We start from the raw sequence: 25,312 nt of genomic DNA, 5'->3' as shown, positions 1-25,312 counted from the left end.
GCCAAAGATAAAGCTAATAAGATAGATACTCCTCAGAGTAACTTATTATTATTGAGAAAATGACAACCACATAAAACAAATAGATCAACATATATGCATGTACATGTATACATATATATGTGGAACAAGTTTATAAACCCATAATAGCACTACTTAAATATGAAGAAGCATACCACAGAAATATTACTTACATTAACATATAATCTGAATGCTTTTATTTCTCTAATTTTAATGAAATATTAAATAAAATATGTATATTTATAATAATGCTTTAGATCAAACTATTGATTTTCCTGTTCTGCCTTATAAAATATTTAAGTCATCTTCAAAATTCATGTTGGCAAAGTTTTCCATTTGGAATCGAGAATAAACTCTGATTCACTCCCTGTAACATTAACCACCTGTAGCTCTTTTCTTCTACTTTGTTTTAGTGATTTTGCTGTAGGTGATTGATGTAAAGGCAGTGCAACACCTCGGTAGGAAACCAATACTACAATGGAAAGTTGTCATAGAGTGAGAATCAGTTGTATTATTTGATATCCGGTGATTTTAAAAGACAGGAACCATATTGCAGTCTAGGATAATAGTTGAAATGGAACTAAGAACTCACTTGTTACAATATACAAATCTAATTTAGTAAATGTTCTTATCTCCAAATATTTACTTACTTTTATTTTGTGGGTATGAAAGCCTTTCTTGCATGTATGTGTGCATACGACATGTGTTGAATGCCTTCAGAGGCCAAGAGGGCATCAGATTCCAGATAACTGGAGTTACTGACAGTTGTGAGCCACCACATAGGGTTAGGAACCAATCCCTGGTCCTCCACAAAGGCAACAAGTGTTCTTAACCACTGAGCTATTTCTCTAACCCTCAGGAAATATTTTAATATTTATAATAAAAGATCAAGCCATTCTTTGAGTCTCAACATGATCTTAACTTAGTATGACCTATCAATTTCCTAGCCACCAGCAAGTCTCAGATGCCAGAAAAGCAAGAGGCTCCCAGGATCCAACAGGGGTGAGATTAGCTGAAGTGTTCAACAAAGGGGAGGCAGAACCTATATCCAGAGTTTAGGCAAGGCACCTGGTTGGGGAATGGGGCCACCCACTCTTTGTTGAACTCAAAATTGTAACCCAGAACTGCTCCTGTCTAAAGGAAATACAGGGACAAAGAATGGAGCAGAGATTGAAGGAAAGGCCATCCAGAGACTCCCTCACTTGGGAATCCATCCCACATGCAGCCACCAAACCCAGCCACTATTGCTGATGCCAAAAAGTGCTTGCTGACAGAAACCTGATGTGGATGTCTCCTGAGAGGCTCTGCCGGAGTCTTAAGGATACAGATGAGGATGGTTGCATCTAACCATTGGGACTGAGCATCCCAACAGAGGAGTTACAGAAAGGACTGAAGAAGCAGAAGGGTTTCACAACCCCATAGGAAGAACAACAATTCCAACTAATCAGACTCCCCAGAGCTCCCAGGGTCTAAGCCACCAACCAAAGAGTACACATGGGGAGACCCGTGGCTCCAGTCGCATATGTAGCAGAGAATGGCATTGTCTGGCATCAATAGGAGGGGAACCCTTGGTCCTGTGAAGGCTCGATTCCCCAGTGTAGGGGAATGCCAGGGCAGTGAGGTGGGAGGAGTTGAGTGGTAGGGGGAGCACCCTCACAGAAGCAGAGGGAGCAGGCATGGGAGAGGGGGAGACAAGGAAAGGGAAAAACATTTGAAGTGTAAATTCATAAAATATCCAGTAAAAAGAACTAAGAAAAGAAAGAAAGAAGGAAGGAAGGAAGGAAGGAAAGAAAGAAAGAAAGAAAGAAAGAAAGAAAGAAAGAAAGAAAGGAAGGAAGGATGGATGGATAGAGGGATAAAATTTGCCTGCAGTTCAAATAAGCCAGTGCTGATGGAGGAACCGTTCTAGCAAACAAACAAAATCATGAGTGGAGATAAAATTGTACAACCTGTACCTGTAGTTAACTTTCTCCATGTGTCATTACTATAACCATTGTGTATTTCCCTACATGTCATACTATTCTGTAATTTTTCTGTAGACATTTTTGCATTCTTTCAGACAGAGTATTGGTTGACATCATTATAATTTATTTCGTTTCTCAGGATGGGAGTAGGCATCTACCATAGTACCATATTACCACATTGTCACACACACATTCTAGGAATTCAACAAATGTAGGGGTACAGGCATATTTATTGTATATTGCAACTTACCTGTTCCTGTGGTCGAATAACAACAGTATTAAAATCAGGCCACTTGTCCACCACAGCCTTGAGCTTGAATGGGTTTCCCTGGTTCATGTGGAAGACAGTCCCATAAACCTAAATATTTTAACATTGTAGGAATGTCAGCACATTACAAAATGATGGTAAAATGTAGCATATTTGACCTGAACAAGGATCATTCCCATGAAATTATGAAAATTGTTGAAAAGATGTAATCTTTCAAATGGTTCCTAGTGACTAGCTGCTTGTTCTAACAAAAATATATTTTAAACATTAGTAAGATAAAATATAAGGAATGATAAGATCTATAAATAAACCAATGGGCACCCCCGTTGTAGAATCTAATAGATATTTTACATGGATTTCAGATTTCTTTCATGTGTCAAGTGAATTTTATGAAGCTGAGCCTTTTCAGAAATGAATTCCATTCATTACCAGTGTTTTCTCTCATTACTCCTTGAAGCATTTTTATGATTGCTGCTTTAATATCCATATCATGTAATTTTTATACTTGTATCATGTAGCTGTTGATATCTGTTTATCATCTAACTTAAAATTTTTGTTCCTCATCTAAGCTAAGATTTAGCCAGGCTTAGTATCTCAGCTAGTAGGGATGCTGGGGCAATTAGATTGAAAATGTAAGGGACACCTGAGGTATAGAGCGAGCCACAGGCCAACTTATAAAAAAGTGGCTTCAGCACCATGTGCATATTTTATAACAGAAAATTTTACCTCATCTCTTCTGGGAAGATGTGATAGGTCAAATTCTGGTTCACAGTAAATTCCACAACAAGTTGTGTGGTACATATGACACCTGGAAATTCTTGTACATTTAATCTTTCTTTCATTGAAATAATATGTGCTATGAAAAAGCATCTGATGATTCTCATTTTAATTTAAAATCTTCCCCTGCTAGAGCCCTTTTAGGGCTCTAGGAAAGCAAAATTGAAGTAAGATCAGAACCCTTATCACCTGATATCTAACATGACTTCAACTAAATGATGTGTTAAGAATCAGGAAAAAATCTTTTCCCTACTGGCATTTAAATCTAAGACTTTGCACCTGCTAGGCAAACACTCTATCACCGAACTATAATAGTTCCAACTTTCTTTTGAGTGTTTATTTTGTGATAAATTCTCACAAAATCGTGAAATATCCTTTGGAAGTGAACAGTGACATGTTTTAGACAGTGGCGAGCAGCTCTTTGCTCCTATAAAATGAGACTTCTTTCTTCTCTGGGAAAATAAGCACAGGTTAGAGACCCGCTGTGATCTCAATAAGTTTTCAGTGAGTCTTGACCTCTTCCTTCCCCTGCCATAGCAAGGTGCAGTCCTTAGTTGCTCTGAGAATGTATTAATTTTACCTTTAAGGACTCAGGGAGGTGCTTCCTTAGGGAATTCTTCAGAATCTGCAGTGCCTCAGAACTCTGTATATAGAACATCTCTTCTAATACCTTAGATGAAAAAACAAAAAACAATGATAGCATGTTAGGAGTGGGGAGAGACTTACATAGCGTGTCTAGACCACCTCTAAAGCCTCTAATGATCCGTAGGCTTATAAACATCTAGAATTTATTTCTCTCAGCTTGAGGAAGTCCATGATCAAGGGATTGGTCTGTGTCTTGTTTTGTGGCACTCTGCTTTCTGTCTGTTGGGTACACTTTCTTGCTCTGCCTTCTCAGGATGAAAGGACTAAGCTTGCTTTCTGGAGCTTAATCTACAAAGGCATTCACAACATCCAAAAAGGTGACTGATCCAATAACCCTGCAAGGGCCCAGACCTATTATTATCATATTGGCAATGCGTCCCAATACATGACTCTTACAGAGACACAAACATTCAGACTATAGCAACGTTAAGCTCAATCGACAGTTATTGAAAATGTTCCTCCTGTTTTATTAAACATTCTCTGTAGTCATTGAAAAACAGTTGGACATATGTGTGAATATAGTTCTCAATTTTCTCTTTGGTTTCATTCATGTTTGTTGTTCTTATGTTAATGCCTTTTGATTGCTGTGTCTTAAGGGAGAAAGGGTTTATTTTGGCTAAGAGTTCTAGGTTTCAGCCCATCGTGGTGGAAAAGTCAATGTATCAGGAACATGAAGCAACTGGCCAGATTATCTCTACTGTGAGAAGCTATCAATGGGGACATGTGTGCTAGGGCTCATATCAGTTTGTATACAATTCAGAAGCTTGCCCAGGGAATGTTCTGCCTGCAGTGAACCCTGGAATTGGCCTGTTTTAGCTGCCTTGAGAGACAAATGATTGTGTAGTTTTTGATGTTTGAGCCTATGGTTTCTGTGCTTTTCAGTTCCTGAGAACCCAAGGTACTCCCTAAGGCAGTGAAACATTCAGGCCATACATTTGTCTCTGAGTTTCTTAGAAGCCAGTAGAGCATGTAGACCTTGGCTGGACATTTAATATTAGACATTAATCTTGTATCCCTGGTCTGGCTTGCAAACCCCCATATAGCCTGTTGTATATAAAAATGAGGAGGATATAAAATGTTCGATTGCTTAAAATAAACTTTTCTCAGTCTCAGTCTTGCTGAGATCCCTTCAGCCTGGCCTGACTCATTCACACTAACCACAGTGAGAAACCCTGGTTCTTATCCCTGCACATAATTAAGATGGGTTATGTATCAATAAACATAGTTCCAAAGTTTAGATACCCAGGTCTCAAATGTCTTGAGATTCTGTCAATTCTGATAATTAACACTAACCTTCACAGATATGATGAGTCTAACAAAATTTTAGGTGTTATGGTTATTTAGAATATTTATATAAACTTATTTTGGAATAAGTCTGTGAATGTTTGCTAAAATGCTTCTGAAGTTTATATTAAGCTATCAGTCAGTCAATAGCCCATTTAGGTAAGAAGTAATATCAGAAAAATATCGGATATTCCAACACATGATATATTGTGACGTATCTCTGCATGTTTCTCAGATCATCATTAAAATTTTCTGACATATTTTAAGTTGGGACTTTAAAATTAATGTTTTGTTACATAAACTTTTAATATAAACTTACTTCATTCTGTGGGTGATGTTGTGGATAAGTTACAAGATTTAAAAATTTTCTATTATATCTATTGAAATACAATTCATTCTTAAATAATTAGCCCTACATGTTATAAACTAGTACTTAACATATTAACCCCAGTAGCTTCTTGCTACTACTATTCATTTGAAGGTTATTTTAAATTTGCCTTCTGTATAATCAGCCATGGATTTTTTGTGAAGAAAATTATTTCTCTTTATCCTTTTCTGCCTATTTCTTTTTGCTGTCCCTTGGAACTGCATAGAAATTCTAGTAGGTGTTATGCTTATAGGCTTTTATTTTGTTTTGTTTACTTAGTGCACACTATCTTTTCCTTGGGAAGCACATCTATGAATTCGAGAAGTTTTAAATCTTTGAAAACTTCAGCACAGATAAGAGAGTCTCCTGGGTCTCTTTTTTGGTTAAGGAGCTATTGGCAGCTGATGGCGGCTGGGACAAAATGGTAATTTCTGTTGGGATATGTGGACACTGCCTATGCCAGAGTGGATGGCCCCCCATGGTCAGCGCTAATTGGACTCAAGAGTCTAGTAATAATAATTTAAAAGGAGGACATGAAGTCAGAAGGGACACAGGTGTATTAGTCCCCAGAGAATTTGAGGAAGGTAGGAGGGAATGGAGACATTGTATATATCTATCATTGTATATATGTATCAAAATTTCAAAGAATAAGTGAAAATATTTTTAAAAATGGTAAGTGCTTCTTGAGATAAAGATAGATTTCTCACTATGGAAATGCACCTAAATAATAGCTGCTAATAATAGTAATAGGTCAGGAAGAGGTATCCTTTCAAATACTAAGGTCATCCAGATGGCACATAGCTTTAATCTTAGCATTTGGGAGGCAAAGGCAGGCAGACCTCTGAGTTCAAGGCTAACCTGGTCTACAGAGTGAGTTTCAGGACAGGGTTACCCAGAGAAACCCCTGTAAAGGAAAAAAATGCTAAGTTAGTAGGGTTAGAGAGATGACTCTCGACAATTATGAGTACTTGTTGCTCCTGCATATAATATGGGGTTAATTCAGTGCACCTGCAGGATAACTCTTGATCTTCTGTTACTCCAGGTCCAGTAATGTCCACTTCCTTATTTTAATTAAAAATTATTTTTTCCATTGTAATTTGTTGTTTTTCCCCTACCACAAATCCTCCAAGATTCTCCCCAATTCCCTCCTCACACAACTTTATATTATCTCTTTCTCTCAAAAATAAAACCAAGAAACAAATATGAAATAAAACAAGGACCAAAAATAGGAATAAATAAAAAATGAGCAAAAGACAAGTAAGGAAAAAATGCCAAAAGAAAGCAAAAAGAAACAAAAGGTTTACAAAGCAAACAAACAAAAAATTGAGTTTGGTGTGTTGGCCAGCTACTCCTGGGCTGGTACTTACTTGGTGTGTGATTAATATACCCGCTCCCTAAGAGAAGACTGATTTTATCTTTGGCAGAGGGTGTCATTTTAAGACAGAGATAGTTCCTTGGTTAGAGATTGGACCTCATGTTCACTGCACTTCTCTGTCTTGGTGTTGAGACCCCACCTGGCTTGAATCTTTGCAAGTCGTGGTGTACTGCCTTAATCTCTGTAAGTCCACATATGCCTCAGTCCTGTTGTGTCTGAACAATACCTGTTCCTGGGAGTCATCCATTTCCTCTGGCTCAAATGATCTTCCTGCTTTCTCTTCTGCATGGTTTCCTCAGTGTTGAAGGGAGGCATTTGGCGAAGACATTCCTTTTGTGACTAAGAAGTCCAAAATCTCTCATCTCAGAACATTGTCTAACTGTGAGTTTCTCTGTTAATTCCCATCTATTACAAGAAGAACTTCCTTTGAGGTGGATTGAAGAAAGTACTGATCTCTGGGTATAGCAGTATGCTATTAGGAGTCATTTTATTGTTGTTTTTTTTTTTAGCAGAATAATACTTTTGTGTTTTTCCCTAAGACCATGATATATCTCGTCTTGGGTTCATGGCCACAACAGGAGTGTCAGGTATGGGTTACATCTCATGGATTGGGCCTTAAGTTTAATTTTAAAAGGGGGTTGGTTACTCCCATAGTACTTGGGCCAGTACTGTACAAGTATATCTTTCAGGTGCATCACTGTTTTAGGCCACAGTGTTCATAGCTGGATGCTATTGGTAATTATCTCTTTCTTCCAGAGTGTGTAAAGTATCTTTCGGTATCATGGACACTATTCAGGAAAGAGGGAATTTCTAGTTAGGCACCAGCTAAATTTTTCTGTCCAATGACATAAGTGTTGGCCTCAGCAATAGGGCCTTAGCATCAGCCTGTGATGTTTGGGGGTTACATAGGTCCCCTTTGGCCAATAACTCAAGATGTTATCCATTCCTGAACCTGGAGGTTTTACTGGGTATCTAATGATGTCTAGTTGGGGCCCTGTCTCCCATATAATTTGGACACCCCATTTAGAATCATTTCACATATATATTAGGAAGCTTCCACAGTAGTAATTTTCCATGTGTTTCAAGTAGCACTTCGTAGTAGCAGTGCCTTCTCATACTCCTTCCTTTACCCTTCTCTCCTATCATCTTCATCTTTAATCTTTCTATTCTAGCTTCCCCTGTAGCTCTTCATAATACTATATTTTATTTCCCCTTCTATGGGTGATCCTTTCCTCTCCCCTTGTCACTTACTAGTTACCTAATTTCTATGGTTATTCAAATTGTAGTAGACATTCAAAAGCCTAAAACCCACATATGCAAAAACACAGTATTTATATTTTTGGTTCTGAATTACCTCAGTCACAATAATATTTTATAGCTTCATCTATTTACCTTCAAATTACATAATTCAAGCCATAATTATGTAATTGAAGGTAATTAATAGGTTAATAATAACCTATTGTGTACCTGAGTCAAATTTCCATTATCCATTCTTTTGTTGAGGGACATCTAGATTGGTTCCAATTTCTGACTATTATGAATAGTACAGCATTGAACATGGATGAGAGAGGGCTCTGTAGTAGAATGTAGAATGCTTTATGTATATGATCAAGAAAGTATAGCTGGATCTTATGGTAGATCTACTCCCAGGTTTCTAAGGAACTACCTACCACATTGATTACCATACTGGCTGTGCCAGTGTGTAGGAATGCCAGCAATGACTGTATGTTCTCCTTCTTCAATATCCTCAATAGCATGTGCTGTCTGTCATTTAGGTCTTTATATAGTGCTATTAACTTAGTTCTTTATATACTTTAGATACTGACTTAAATCAGATTTATAGTTGGTAAATGTCTTTTATCATTCTGGAACATGTGACCTCGTATGGATAGTGGTGTCCTTCCCCATCAAAAGATTTTCAGTTTCATGAGGTCTCATTTGTTAATTATTGCTCTTAGTGCCTGTGCTGTCATCATTCTTTTCAGAAAGTCTTTTCCCATGCCAATGAATTAAAAACTAGTCCCTACTTTCTCTTTTATCTGACTCAGGGTCTTTGGTTTTATCCTGAAGTCATTGACGTCTTTTAATTTGTGTTTCACAGGGTAATAAATATGGTTCTATTTGCATTTTTACAAGCAGCCATCTAGGCTGACCAGTACCATTTGCTGAAGATGCTTTCTTTTCTATAGTATGCATTTCTGGCTTTTTTGTCAAGGATCAGGTGTCCATAAAAAGAACATGCCCACAGAATAATTAAGCAGGGATCATAGGGACATACAAAGGCTAAAGTGGCAACCACAGAAACAGCCTGGGTCTGTGCTATGGCCTCTGCATATATCTTATTATTATCTAGCTTTATGCTCTTGTGGGACTCCTAACAGTGAGTATGCATGTTCATGTGTTGGTGTCCCTGGTTCTTTTAACTGCTCTTGGGATCCTTTTCCTCCTCCTAAGTTGTCTCATGCAGTTGTGATATGAGGGTTTGCACCTCGTCTTTTTGTATCTTGTTATGCCATGTTCAAGTCTTTTCTGAAGGGAAACAGAAAAGGAGTGGATCTGGGGGAGAAGGAAGGTGGTATAGTTGGGAGGAGTGAAGAGAGAGGAAACTGTGTTTGGGATGTATTGTATGAGAGAAGAATATATATCTATATATCTTTATCTATCTCTATATCTCTATATCTCTATATCTCTATATCTCTATATCTCTATATCTCTATATCTCTATATCTCTATATCTCTATATCTCTATATCTCTATATCTCTATCTATCTATCTATCTATCTATCTATCTATCTATCTATCTATCTATCTATCTATCTATCTCTGTGTACTTATTTCCAGGTTTTCAATTCAATTCCATTGTTTATGTCTGCTTTTATGCCAATGCTTTGGGGTTTTGTTTGCTTGTTTTTGTTTACTATACTTTTATAGTACAATTTGAGATCAGGGATGATGATACCTCCAGAAGTTGTTCCATTTTTCAGTATTGTTTTAGTCATGCTGTTTCTTTTCTGTTTTCATATGAAGCTGAAACTTGTCTCTCTATTTCTGCAAAGAACTGTGTTGAGAATTTGATGGGGATTGCTTTGAGTCTGTAAATTGCTTTTGTTAGGATGGCAGTTTTTACAGTATTAATTCTATTGATCCATGAGCATGGGAGATTTTTTTTATGTACCTTTTCTTCAGTGTCTTCTTCAATTTCTTTCTTCAATGTCTTAAAGACTTTATTATATAGATATTTCATTTGCTTGATTAGAGTTAACCCAAGATATTTTTGAATTGCTTCCATGACTTCTTTCTCAGTACATTTTTAGTTTGTATATAGGAGGGATGCTGGGTTTTATGTGATAACTTTGTATCCTACTATTTTGTTGAATGTGTTTATCAGCTGTAAAAATTCTCTGGTGGAATTTTAAGGATCTTTTATACATCTTTCTAGCATGTACCTTCTTCATCTCCTTCACTTGTCTTGTTGCTCTAGCTAAAATTTCAAGTACTATAATAAATAGATATGGAGAGAGAAGGCAGCCTTGTTTGTTCCTGATTTTAGTTGAATGCTTTGAGTATTTCTCTGTTTAGGTTGATATTGACTCTGGGTTCACTGTAAATATTCTTTTTTTAAGATTTATTCATTTATTATATATAAGTACACTGTAGCTGTCTTCAGACACCAGAAGAGGGCATCGGATCTCTTTACAGATGGTTGTGAGCCACCATGTGGTTGCTGGGAATTGAACTCAGAACCTCTGAAAGAGTAGTCGGGTGCTCTTAACCGCTGAGCCATCTCTTCAGCCCATAAATATTCTTTTTTATGCTGTAGTATGTCCCTTGTAAGCCTGATATATCCAGGACTTTTATCATGAAGATATGTTGGATTTTGTCAAATGACTTTCTGCATGTAATGAGATGATCATGTGATTCATGTCTTTCAGTTTGTTTATATGGAGGATTGATTTATCAGTTTATATATGTTGAACCATCCCTATATCTCTTGGATGAAGCCTACCTCATCATTGTGGGTAATCTTTTTTTGTTGTGTTCTTGGATTCAGTTTGCAAATATTTCATTGAGAATTTTTGTATGTAAGTTCCTAAGTGATATTGGTCCATAATTTCATTTTGTGTTGAAACTTTGTGGAGTTTTAGTATCTGGGCATAGTTTTCATACAAAATAATTAGTAAATATTTCTTGTTTCTAATTTTCAAATAAATTAAAGGAATATTGGCATTACTTATTCTTTGTAGTTCTGGTAGAATTCTGTGTTGAATCTATCTTGCCCTAGGCTTTCTACCTGGGAACATATTTTAAATTAATGATTCTATTTCATCAGAGGTCAAGGGTTTGTGTAATTTGCTTATTTAATCTAGATTTAACTTTGTTAGTCCATATATATCAAGAAATTCCTCCATTTCTTTTTGATTTTCCAGTTTAATAGAATACAGATATTTAAAGTCTTTGATTCTCAGAATTTCTTCAGGGTCTTGTAATATCCTCTCTTTCATTTCCAATTTTATCAATTTTGATCTTATATCTCAACATTTTAGTTAATTTGATTAAGGGTTTGTCAATATTGTTGGTGTTCTCAAGGAAGCAGGTCTTTATTTCATTGATTCTTTGTATTTTGTTGCTGTTTACATGTCATTGATTTTACAGCTGAGTTTATTTCTTCTTGTCTATACTTTTTAGTGTTTTCCTCCTGTTTTCTAGAACTTTTAGGTACACAATGGCTTCTGTGATTGTTGTACACATGTGCTTCACACACAAACACACACACATATATATATATATATATATATATATATATATATATATATATATATATATATAAAACCAGGGAAAACATTCACATGCATAAACTAAAATAAATGCTGAGGATGTATGACTGTACAGAGGTTAATATATATTTAGTGTATGGTTTTCAATTTTGAGATTATTAAGGTTTTAAGAACAGTTTCAATTTCTTTTCTGCTGTTTATTTTATTAATTTTGTTCTATTTCTTCCTTTTACAAGCTTGGAGCCTCTCTCTCTCTCTCTCTCTCTCTCTCTCTCTCTCTCTCTATCTCTGTGTGTGTGTGTGTCCCCTTCTTTCCCCTCTGTTTTCTCTTTCTCTTTGTGTGTGTTTCTCTCTTACTTTTTTCAATTAAGTTTTAAGGTATTGTTTTGTACAATCTAAATTACTGATAACATCCATAATATATCTTACCAGTGAGGAACATACAGACTCAATGAAAGAAATCAATGATTTCATTAAGTACATAACAAGGAAAATTAAAGACTAAATATCAGATTGCAGATAGAGAGAAACATCAGCGAAATGGCAGAATACCATCAAATCATATGGTCACATCATCCAGCAGAAATCAACTAGGAAAGCTAGGGCAGTCAGCTGGGAGTTCCCAGCTATAAGAGTCCGACGGAAAAGGTCCAACCCCACTTCTGGTTTTCCCTTACCATTGTAGGCAAATTTGTGTTATAGGAAAAACAAATAATAACCTCTGTTGGAAATAATGTTCTGTCTGTTCATCTGTTCTCAAGAACACAGTGTTTTCACTCCAGGGCTCTTTTATTGTTTGGCTCCTTCCCCATCACAGAGTTAGGGAGGCCATCCCATTCCATCCCTGAATAAAGAGTCTTGGAAAACAATTAAAGGCAGACATGCATGAATCTGAAGAGAGGATACCAAGTCTGATTTCATAGCCATCTCTCAGTAAGCTCAAAAGCACATGCTATTTTGTTTCCTTTTCTGAGTGAGGTTCACACATCTTCCCTTGAGACCCCCTCATTCCCCATTCCTCTGTGTCTGTGGACTGTAGCATGGTTTCCTATACTTCAGGGCTGATGTCTACTTACAAGGGAGTATGCACCATGCTTTTCCTTTTCGGTCTGGGTTACCTCAGTCAGGATGATATTTTCAAGTTCCATGCATTTGCAGACAAATTTAATGATGTCTTTGTTTTTATTAGCTGACTAGTATTCCACTATATAGATGGAACACATTTTCTTTATCCACTCTTCAGTGAGGGACACCTAGGTTGTTTCTAGTTTCTGGCTGTTACGATTAAAGTTACTATAAACATAGATGAGCAAGTGTCATTGGATGTAGATGGAGTAGGGGGATTGAGTGGCAGAGGGGGATAAAGGACAGGTATGACGATGGCAATCAGGTGTGTGTCAGGGGCCGAGGGCCCGGAGTGAGAATGCAAGTTGGTGTGGGGGACATCTTTGGAACTAGCTGGAGACCTGGGATGAGGTTGGCTATGATGACACTATGGGGCTGATCCTAGTTGAGAATCCTACCAGTGGGGGATATAGAGACTGAAGTGGCCACCTCCTGTAGTCAGGCAGGGCTTCCAGTGAATGAAAGGATACATCAACCGACTCACAAGTTGTGCAGGGATTAAGATGGAGAGACTGAGGGAATAGCTAATCAATGACTGGTCTAGCTTGAGACCCATGCATGAGAAAGCCAACCCCGACACTATTAATCACATTATGCTATGCTTGCAGACACGAACCTATCATAACTGCCTCCTGAGAGGCTTGATCCAGCAGCAGATGGAAATAGCTGCAGAGATCCATAGCCAAGCATCAGGCTTGGGAAGTCTTGTGGAAGAATAAGGAATAGAATTGAGTAAGCTGAAGGTGTCAAGGATACAACAAGAAGACCTATAGAGTAAACCAACTTGGGTCTACGGTAGTTCACAGAGACTTAATCACCAACCAAAGAGCATGCAGGGGCTGGACCTAGACTCCTGTATATTTGTAGTAGATGTGCAGCTTGGTCTTCATGTGGTTCCCCTAACAAGTGGAACAGGGGCTGTTTCTGCCTCTGTTGCCTGCTATTGGATCCCCTTCCTCTACCTGGACTGCCTGGCTGGCCTTCAGTGAGAGAGGATGTGCTTAGTCCTACTGGGACTGCAAGTCCTAGGATGGGTTGGTACCCAAGGAGGGCTTCTACTTTTCTAAGAAGGGGAGGGTGTAATGGGGGGATTTGTAAGAGTGGGCCTGGGAGGAGAGGTAAGAGGAGCTTCGATTAAGATGTAAAATGATGAAAAATTATGGAAAGAAAAAAGGATCACATGGCGATTTTTCAATATAATGTTCATTACTGTTACTATTCAAGTAATGGGTTTTACTACCACAGTCTTTCATATATATGAAAATATATATATTTCATATATATACATATATATGATTTCATTAAGTACATAACAAGGAAAATTAAAGACTAAATATCAGATTGCAGATAGAGAGAAACATCAGAGAAATGGCAGAATACCATAAAATCATCTGCACATACGTGTGTGTGTGTGTGTGTGTGTGTGTGTGTGTGTGTGTGTATAATTAGACTTTGTTCATATTTATCCCTGTCCTCTATCAATGTTCCCATGTCTGATTTTACAGCATAGACATGCCATTATCACTGTTCCATCATTTCCTTTATGGCCTTTGTCTCTCTTTTATAGTCCTCTTTTAGAGTAATGACCTACACACACACAGTGTGCATGTGTGTGTGCATGTGTGTTAACACGGCCAAGGAAGGAGAACTACAATAAGGGAGGAAGACGTCTTAAGGAAGGTAAAGACTCTATTCCTTGTATTTGTATTCTATTATAAATAATGTATGAGTAAACATGAATGTGCAAGTATCTCTGTGGGGTGTTGATGTAAATTCCCTTTTTTACCTAAGCAGGAATGGTGTAACTGTGTTATACAACAGTTTTCTTTTTATGATTTTTGAGGTAACTTCACCCTACCTTCTACAGTTTACATCACCAACAGCAGTGCAGGGGTTCCTGCTTTCCCCACAGACTCTGCAACATTTGTTACCATTTATTTTCTTGATGGTGACCCATTCTGAGTGGGTAAAATAGACTCTCAAAGAAGTTTTAATTTGCCTTTGCTTAGACACCAACCTTTCAGATCTGTCTAGTGGCTCATTAGCTCCCTACTGATTGGATGATTTGAATTTTGGGTGTTTAGTTTTTGCAATACTTTATACTTGATATCAACCCATACTTGATGTGTAGGTGGGAAATTTTTTCCTCATTAAGTAGATGGTATAGTCACTTAAGTGATGTTTTCTCTGCTGTACTGAGGAATTTATTATGGGATTCAAAACTCCCTTTGTAAACTGTTCTTGTGTGCATGTGAAACTGAAGAAAGGGGTGTATCACGACATGCTGACTTGCAATCATTGTTATATCTCTCTGCTCCGTTTTCTTTGTGTTCACTGAAGAGGTAATTTTAAATCATAACTTTTGAAGTTAACTGATTGTTCTCTTACTTAATAAATTGTACTTACTGAGTATCAAGAAGAATGCATAGCATTATCCAGGTTCTTGAATTTATGGCACAAATTGTTAAAGCTATTTTCTTATCATTCTCTTGTTGTCTGTATTCTCTGTGTAGTATTCCCTACTTCATTCCTGGTATTGTTAATGTGTGCCTTTTCATTTTACTTCTTGGTAAGTTTAAAGCAGAGATACATAAATTGAGTTCTTTTACATTTTGTCCAAGATGATTATTTGGTTTTTGGAGGCATTCATGTATACTGTTGACCATATAGCAGAATCTGTGTTCTCTAATAGATGATAGTAGCAATACTTTTTTACTCTAATATCCTGGAGAATATCAAAAATAGTAGTAATCTAATATCTCTATAGGCATTCTGACTTTTTCTTTAAAAGTGTTTTTTAGTTTGTCACAAGCACAAAAAGCATTTTGTTTTTGCACAAAATCATACACACTGTTGTAATGCCTGCAAACTGAATATCATGAGTGTTTCACAAATGTGAACACACACACACACACACACACACAGAGACACACACATAATAAATGAGCAAAAGTGTGTACCCAGAACTGAACTGAACCTGTCATACAGCTCTGTGTGCCTAAATCCCATGGGGGAGAGAGCTGAATTCCCAGAAGAGCAGACAATCCTGAGAACCCAAGATGGACTGCCACTTCTGCCCACCTCCTTGGCTCAAGAGCAAACTGCGTAGTGCCTCTGGATACAGGAATATAAAAACAATCAACGACACAAACCTGCTGGTTTCTGCCTGCTCCCTGAACTGAACTGAACTAGTCACACAGTTCGTTGCACCCAAATCCTGTGGGGTAAAGTGCAGACATTCTTAAGAACTCAGAGGAGACAAACATTTCTCTACACATTCCTGATCAAAGAATAAATCACTTAGTGCCATCTGTGCCCACTAGGTACAGGGACCTAGGAGCATTCAGGGCAGGACCCTTGGGGTTTCTGCCTACACCTAGAGCTGAGTCGCCAGGAGTGCAGACACACCTGATAGCAGAGCTCTCTGTTCCCAGATACCGATGAAAGAAAAAACAGGTAAACAGGACTGCTGACACACAGGACTTCAGGAGGGTCAAGCCACTGTCACAGACAGCAAGACAAGCTAAAACCAGAGCCAAACTAATGGCAAGAGGCAAGCACAGGAACCTAAGAAACAGAAACAAAGACTACTTGGCATCATCAGAGCCCAGTTCACACACCAAAGCAAATACTGGATATCCAAACACACCAGAAAAACAAGATTTAGAATTAAAACAACATTTCATGATTATGATGGAGGACTTTAAGAAGGACATAAATAACTCCCTTAAAGAAATACAGGACAATACAAGTAAACAAGTAGAAGCCCTTAAAGAGGAAACACAAAAATCTCTGAAAGAATTACAGGAAAACATAATGAAACAGGTGAAGGATTTGAACAAAACCATCCAGATTTTTTTATCTTTATTAAATTGAGTATTTCTTATTTAAATTTTTATTGTTATTCCCCTTCCCAGTTTCCGGGCCAACATCCCCTTAACTCCTCCCCCTCCCCTTCAATATGGGCTTCCCCTCCCCATCCTCCCCCCATTACCACCCTCCCCCCAACAATCACATTCACTGGGGGTTCAGTCTTGGCAGGACCAAGGGCTTCCCCTTCCACTGGTGCTCTTACTAGACTATTCATTGTTACTTATGAGGTTGGAGCCCAGGGTCAGTCCATGTATAGTCTTTGGGTAGTGGCTTAGTCTCTGGAGGCTCTGGTTGGTTGGCATTGTTGTTCATATGGGTCTCGAGCCCCTTGAAGCTCTTCCAGTCCTTTCTCTGATTCCTTCAACAGGGGTCCCATTCTCAGTTCAGTGGATTGCTGCTGGCATTCACCTATGTATTTGCTGTATTCTGGGTATGTCTCTCATGAGAGATCTACATCCGGTTCATGTCAGCTTGCACTTCTTTGCTTCATCCATCTTATCTAGTTTGGTGGCTGTATATGTATGGGCCACATGTGGGGCAGGCTCTGAAACCACCCAGATTTTTAAAATGGAAATATAAACAAGAAAGAAAGCACTAAGGGAGACAACCCTGGAGATAGAAAATCTAGGGAGGAGATCAGGAGTCATAGATGCAAGCATCACCAACAGAATAAAAGAGATAGAAGAGGGACTCTCAGGGGCAGAAGATACTATAGAAAACATTGACAAAACCATCAAAGAAAATGTAAAATGCAAAAAGCTCCCAGCCCAGAAAATCCAGAAAAATAAGGACACAATAAGATCAAAGAGGTATAGAAAAATAAGATGTATAGAAGAGAGTGAGACTCCCAACTTAAAGGGCCAGGAAATACCTTCAATAAAATTATAGAAGAAAACTTCCTTAATCTAAAGAAAGAGATGCCCATAAACATAAAAGAAGCTTACAGAAGTACAAATAGATTGGGCAAGAAAAGAAATTCCTCCTGTCACATAATAGTAAAAACACCAAATGCAAAAAGCACAGAAAGAATATTAAAAGTAGTAAGGGAAAAATGTCAAGTAACATATAAAGGCAGACCTATCAGAATTACAGCAGACTTCTCACCAAAGACTATAAAAGCCAAAAGATCCTGGACAGATGTCATACAGACCCTGAGAGAACACAAATGCCAGCCCAGGCTACGATGTCCAGTAAAACTCAATTAACATAAACGGAGAAACCAAGACATTCCATGACAAAACTAAACTTACACAATATCGTTCTACAAATCTAGCCCTAGAAAGGATAATAGATGGAAAACTCCAACATAAGAAGGAAACTAACACCCTAGAAAAAGCAAGAAAAGTAATCTCCTTGCAATGGAACCAAAAGAAGAGGGACACACAAACATAATTCCACCTCTATCAATGAAAATAACAGGAAGCAACAGTCATTATTAGTTAATATCTCTTAACATCAGTGAACTCTAATACAAAGACATAGAATAAGAGACTGGATACATAAAAAAGACTCAGCATTTTTGCTGCATAGAGGACACACACCTCAGAGACAAAGACAGACACTACCTCAGAGTAAAAGGCTGGAAAACAGTTTTCCAAGCAAATGGTCCAAAGAAACAAGCTGGACTAGCCATTCTAATACCATATAAAATAGACTTTCAGCCAAAAGTCATAAAAAAGATAGTGAAGGACACTTCATATTCATCAAAGGAAAAATCCACCAAGATGAACTCTCAATCCTAAATATCTATGCTCAAAATGCAAGGATACCTACATTCATAAAACAAACCTTACTAAAGCTCAAAGTACATATGGTACCTCACAGAATAATAGTGGGAGATTTCAACACCCCACTCTCATGAGTGAGCAGATCATGGACACAGAAACTAAACAGAGACACAGAGAAATTAACAGAAGTTATGAACCAAATGGACTTAACAGATATTTATAGAACATTTTATCCTGAAATAAAAGGATATACCTTCTTCTCAGGACCTCATGTTACCTTCTCCACAATTGACCATATAATCAGTCACAAAATAGGCCTCAACACATGCAAGAAGATTGAAATCATTCCATGCCTACTTTCAGACTAAGGCTGGTCTTCAATAACAATAATGATAGAAAGCCCACATATACATGGAAGTTGAACAACACTCTCCTCAATGACAACTTGGTCAAGGAAGAAATAAAGAAAGAAATTAAAGACTTCTTAGAATTTAATGAAAATGAAGGTACAACATCCCCAAAGTTATGGGACACAGTGAAAGCTGTGCTAAGAGGAAAACTCATAGGTCTGAGTGCCTGCAGAAAGAAACAGGAAAGAGCATATGTCACCTGCTTGACAACACACCTAAAAGCTCTAGAACAAAAAGAAATAAATAAACCCATGAGGAGTAGAAGGCAGAAAATAATCAAATTCAAGGCTGAAATCAACCAAGAAACAAAAAGGGCTATAAAAGAATCAACAAAACCAGGAACTGGTTGTTTGAAAAAATCAACAGCCTAGATAAACCCTTAGCTAGACTAACCAGAGCTGACATAGAGTATATCCAAATTAACAAAATCAGAAATGAAAATGGAGACATAACAAAAGAATCTGAGGAAATTAAAAAAGATCACTAGATCCTACTACAAAAGCCTATATTCAACAAAACTGGAAAATATGGAGGAAATGGACAATTTCCTAGACAGATACCAGGTAACAAAGTTAAATCAGGAGCAGATAAACCATCTAAATAAACCCAAAGTTCCTAAAGATACAGAAGCCATTATCGAAAGTCTCCCAACCCAAAAGTGCCCAGAACCAGATGGGTTTAGTTCAGAATTCTATCAAACCTTCATAGAAGACCTCATACCAATACTGTCCAAACTACTCCACAAAATAAAAACAGAGAATTACCTAATTCCTTCTACAAAGCCACAATTATGCTTATACCTAAACCACACAAAGACCCAACAAAGAAAGAGAACTTCAGACTAATTTCCATTATGAATACTGACACAGAAATATGCAATAAAATTCTTGCAAACTGAATCCAAGAACACACCAAAATGATCATCCACCATGATCAAGTAGGTTTCATCCCAGGAATGCATGGATGGTTCAATATACAGAAATCCATCAAAGTAATTCACTATATAAACAAACTCAAAGAAAAAAAACCACATGATCATTTCATTACATTCTGAGGAAGCATTTGAAAAAAATTCAACACCCTTTCATGATAAAAGTCCTGGAAAGAGCAGGAATTCAAGGCCTATTCCTAAACATATTAAAAGCAATATACAGCAAACCAGTAGCTAACATTAAACTAAATGGAGAGAAACTTGAAGCAATTCCAATGAAATCATGGACTAGACAAGGCTGCACACTCTCTCCCTACGTATTCAATATAGTACTTGAAGTCCTAGCCAGAGCAATCAGACTACAAAAGGAGGTCAAAGGGATACAAATTGTAAAGGAACAAAGTCAAAACATCACTATTTGCAGATATATGACAGTATACTTAAGTGATCTAAAAGTTGCACCAGAGAACTACTAAGCCCGATAAAAAAACTTCAGGAAAATGGCTGGGTATAAAATTAACTCAAACAAATCCATAGACATCCTCTATTCAAAGGATAAACAGGCTGAGAAAGAAATTAGGGGAATGACGCCTTCACAATAGTCCCAAATAATATAATATAATATGCCTTGGTGTGACTCTAATCAGGCAAGTGAAAGATCTGTATGACAAGAACTTCAATTCTCTGAAGAAAGAAGTTGAAGAAAATGCCAGAAGATGGAAAGGCCTCCCATGCTTATGGATTGGCATGATTAATGTAGTAAAAATGACCATCTTGCTAAAAGCAGACTACAGGTTCAGCGAAATTTCCATCAAAATTCCAACTCAGTTCTTCGTAGAGTTAGAAAAAGTAATTAGCAAATTCATTTGGAATAACAAAATACCCAGGATAGTGAAAACTATCCTCAACAATTACAGAACTTCTGGGAGAACCACCATCCCTGACTTCACACAGTATTACAGAGCAATATCATGCAAAAAACTGTATGGTATTGGTACAGATACAGGCAGGTAGGTCAGTTGAATAGAATTGACGATCCAGAAATGAAGCCACACACCTATAGTCACTTGATCTTTGACAGAAAAGCTAAAACCATCCAATGGAAAAAAGATAGCATTTTCAACAAATAGTGCTGGTTCAACTGGAGATGAGCATGTAGAAGAATGCAAATTCATTCATTCTTATTGCCCTGTACAAAGGTTAAGTCCAAGCAGATCAAGAACTTCCACATAAAACCATATACACTCAAACTAATAGAAGAAAAAGTGGAGAAGAGCCTTGAACACATGGGCACTGGGGAAATTTTCCTGAATAAAACACCATTGACTTAAGCTTTAAGATCAAGAATTGACAAATCCACCTCATAAAACTGCAAAGCTTCTGTAAGGCAATGGACACTGTCATTAGGACAAAACAGCAACCAACAGACTGGAAGATCTTTACAAATCCCATATCTGATACAAGGCTAATATGCAAAATATACAAAGAACTCAAGAAGTTAGACTCCAGATAGCTTAATATCCCTATTAAAAATAGAGTAGAGAGCTAACCAAAGAATTCTCAGCTGAGTAATATTGAATGACCGAGAAGTATCTAAAGAAACGCTCAACCTCCTTAGTCCTCAGGGAAATGCAAATAAAAACAATTCTGAGATTCTACCTCACATCAGTCATAATGGCTAAGTTCAAAAACTCAAGTAACAACAGATGCTGGCGTGGATGTGGAGAAAGAGGAACACTCCTCCATTGTTCGTGGGATTGCTAACTGGTACAACCTCTCTGGAAATCAGTCTGAAGGTTCCTCAGAAAATTGGACATTGGACTACCTGAGGACCCAGCATATACCCAAATGATGCTCCAACATACACCAAAGACATATGCTCCACTATGTTCATTGCCACATTATTTATAATAGCCAGAAGCTGGAAAGAACCCAGATGTCCTTCAACAGAGGAAAGGGTACAGAAATGTAGTACATTTACACAGTGGAGTACTTCTCAGCTATCAAAAACAATGACTTCATGAAATTCATAGGCAAAATGTTTGAACTAGAAAATGTCATCCAGAGTGAGGTAACTCAATCACAGAAAAACACACAAATTATTCTCTCACTGATAAGTGGATATTAGCCCAAAAGCTCAAATTACCCAAGACACAATCCACAGACCACTTGAAGCTCAAGAAGGATGACCAAAGTGCAGATCCTTCAGTCCTTCTTAAAAGGGGGAATGAAAATATACATAGGAGGAGATATGGAAGCAAAGTTTGGAGAAGGGACTGAAGGAATGGCCATTCAGACCCTGCCCTACATGTGACTCATATATATACAGGCACCAAAACTAGTTAAGATTGATGAAGCTAAGAAGTGCATGCTAAAAGGAACCTGATATAGATGTCTCCTGAGAGACACATCCAAAGCTTGTCAAATCTAGAGGTCAATGCAAACCACTGAGCTAAGAACAGGGCTCCCTTTGGGGGAAATTAGAGGAAGGACTAAAAGAGCTGAAGGGACTTGCAACCCCATAAGAGCAACAATGCCAACCAACCAGAGCTTCCAGGGACTAAACCACTACCCAAAGACTATACATGGACTGACCCAGGGCTTCAAAAGCATATATAACAGAGAATAGCCCTGTTTGGGCACCTGTGGAAGGGGAAGTCCTTGGTCCTGCCATGGTTGGACCCCCAGTGCAGGGGAATGTTGGAGGGGGACGGTAAGTGGGGTGGATGGGGGGGAAGCACCCGTATTGGGGAAGGGGAGGGGACGGGGGCTTATAGACAGGAAATTGGGAAAGGGAATAACATTTGAAATGTAAATAAAGAAATATAATAAAAAATAAAATTTCAAAAAAATAGCATTACCCCCAAATCAAGAGAAACCAGAGTATTATAAAATTCATGTAGAAGAGTCAAAATAACAAATTAAAAGCAAAACATTTAGGAAAAAGTATACTTGCTCTGGGCTATAAATGCTCTGGGATTCAAATCTATTCTGAACACGGATTCAGAATATTCACCTACAAATAGAGAACCAATCTGTGAGACAGATCACAACGAGTGTGTTTCTAGCCCCTAATACAATGTGTGCCCGGATAGAGTCAATGGCTACTACTGCTTCAGTGTGTCTAGATACCATGGCCAGACCATGTCAAATACAGAGGCATATGCTAGCAGCAAACTACTGAACTGAATTAGACCCTAGTTGGAGGAATTAGAGAAAGGATTGAAAGAGCTGATGGGGCTTGCAACCCCATAAGAGCCACAATACCAACCAACCAGAGCTCTTAGGGATTAACGCACTACCCAAAATGTATACATGGAGTGACACATGGCTCCAGCTGCATATGTATGGCCTTGATGGGCACCAATGGAAGGAGAAGTCCTTGGTTCTCCCAAGGTTGGATCTCCAGTGTAGGGAATTGTCTGGGGGGTGGTGGTGGTAAGTGGGGGTAGACAGGGAGGGGAACACCCTTATAGAAGAATGGGAGGGGAATGGTTTAGGGGACATATGTCAGGGAACCTGGGAAAGGGAATAATCTTTGAAATGTAAATAAAAATATCCAATTAAAGGAAAAAACAATTACTAATACAAACAAACAAATGAGCAAATGCAATGGCAGCAGCCATAAAAGCACGATGTCCAGTTAGTGGTGCAGATTGAAACCCAGAAAGGTTAAATGACTAAGTCTTAGCATTGTCCTAGATCAATCTGCTATGGCTTTTAGGATTTTCAGACTGACTTTTCACATTATTGAAAATATATCCAGTTAAAATAATCGAGAGAAAGCAAATCTAAAAAATAGTTGTCATAGAAATAATATCAAGGAATAAAAGAAAAAATATGCAATGATTGTATCCAAACTGTGATGATATTATGTTAGTATAAGCTCACAATCTGTCAGTGATCTATGGAACTATTACACAAAAACCATGATGCATATGTAGGAGTGAAAAATTACTAAATTAAAATGATAAAGCATGAAATTAAAAAGTAGTATGAGGACTTTGATTGAAATTGATAATTATGATTTTATGCACATCTAATATGAAGTATGCATTAGAATATGGAAGAATATAAAAAGATGAATTAAAATGGAATCAATATGTTAGATCAAATCCCTAAGTTACCTTTCTTAAAGACAAATCCCTAAGTTACCTTTCTTAAAGAACATTTCAGCTAACACTGAAACCACTTTATATTCATCTTCATATTTTTCGGCATATTCCATCTCAGATATGTATTAAACTTTTCACTCTCCTGTTAAGTATTTATCTAATGAAAGAGCTGCCTGCTAAAGAAATTATCATCTGCCCAGCATCCCTGAACCATAGTTGCTAAATAAATAAATGTTGGCTAGAACAGCATGTTTCTTTGCAAATATTGCTAACCAAACATACTAGCCATCTTTCACAATCTCTCCATAGTGCGTCTTTGTTTGAAATGGAAACTTGCCATAGTTCTTTCAAAAAATTTTACACCAATCAACACACAAGACTGGATGAAGAAAAGCCCACGTGGCCTCAAAATTGCATCAAGAATTATAGGCAATGAAGGAAGGAAAGAGTTTGCTTTTTCCTGGGAGGAGCACACCAGTTGGTTGCTCTGTGTCAAATCGTCAGCCCTAAAAACATAAACATAGGTAGCATTTTACAGATGGAACAGGTTTTATACATACATACATACATACATACATACATACATACATATATATATATTATCAATTAGTTTAAGAAGAGGCTATGAATTTGAAAAAGCATGGAGGAGTATACGTAAGCTTCAGAGGGAGGAAAGGAAAGTGAGAAATACTGTAAATAAACTATAATCTCCAAATGAAAAAAAATTTCCCCATGGTACACATTCGTAGGCGTGCAAGCTTCTCAAGTTGAATTAACTCCCTTTTGTGTGGTACAGGCACCCACAAAAAAAGATCACTGCTTCCTATCTAAGACCAACACTGTTTGATTTTTCCCACCTCATATGAGGGTAAGAACAGGGAATCAGCATTCTTCTGTGATCAATGCTTACCTATAAATCTGTATCCACACAGAGAGCTTCCTCAGAACAAATAATAAGCAGTGTATCTTCCTTGAACAGCAGTAAGTGCAGTGTTTTGGTAAATGTTTTACAGAAATCTCTAGACTTGGGATGCACTCTGAACCTTGCTCTTTTACTAGAAAATAGGAAAACAAAATGTTGACTACCTTGAGAGTCAGAAGTATCCAGGTACTTCCCATGTATGTGTTGCCCAGAAAGATGACAGTGCACATTTGAGAGTCAGATTGTGTGTGCCCTCTCAGCTCTGCTTACATTATTTTTTAGGCCCACAGGAAAACAACAGACAAGGTCTAGAAAGATATGTGATTGTTTAGAAAATGTAGATTTGCTCATTCCTCCCTTTCTAATTGTCTGCTGCACTACCAAGACAGAAGCCAGAGATATTGGATGCAATTAGCTCTGTAAAAATTAGTTCCAGACCCTGTGAGAGAGAGACCCAACCGCCTGGTCAGGTGGGCACTCCTGAGGCTGCAGAGCGGAAGAGACCACCAACACTGCTCACCCCTGCCCACATCCCTGGCCAAAGAGGAAACCGTATAAGGCCTCTGGGCTCCCGTGGGGGAGGGCCCAGGAGCGGCAGGACCCCTGCCAGAGACACCGCCGGACCCTGAAGGAAACAGACCGGATAAACAGTTCTCTGCACCCAAATCCCGTGGGAGGGAGAGCTAAACCTTCAGAGAGGCAGACAAGCCTGGGAAACCAGAAGAGACTGATCTCT

General features: G+C 37.9%; 1 protein-coding gene across 1 annotated transcript in view; it reads right to left on the bottom strand.

Moving 5' to 3' along the window:
• The window catches only part of Glyatl2 (glycine-N-acyltransferase-like 2), a 32,989-nt gene extending 8,394 nt beyond the window's left edge, over positions 1 to 24,595 (bottom strand). The window contains exons 1-3 of the mRNA NM_134330.2: positions 24,565 to 24,595; positions 3,608 to 3,697; positions 2,233 to 2,340 (exon numbers count right to left, since the gene is read on the bottom strand). Coding sequence (NP_599157.2) covers positions 2,233 to 2,340; positions 3,608 to 3,685 — 186 coding nt within the window. The 5' untranslated portion in view covers positions 3,686 to 3,697; positions 24,565 to 24,595. The remainder of the gene's footprint in view (positions 1 to 2,232; positions 2,341 to 3,607; positions 3,698 to 24,564) is intronic.
• Positions 24,596 to 25,312: the final 717 nt, after the last annotated feature.

The sequence above is a fragment of the Rattus norvegicus genome, chromosome 1, assembly GCF_036323735.1.
Source record: "Rattus norvegicus strain BN/NHsdMcwi chromosome 1, GRCr8, whole genome shotgun sequence".
NCBI lineage: Eukaryota > Metazoa > Chordata > Mammalia > Rodentia > Muridae > Rattus > Rattus norvegicus.
Note: the sequence above shows the minus strand (reverse complement) of the source record. Positions and strands in the feature narration are given on the sequence as shown.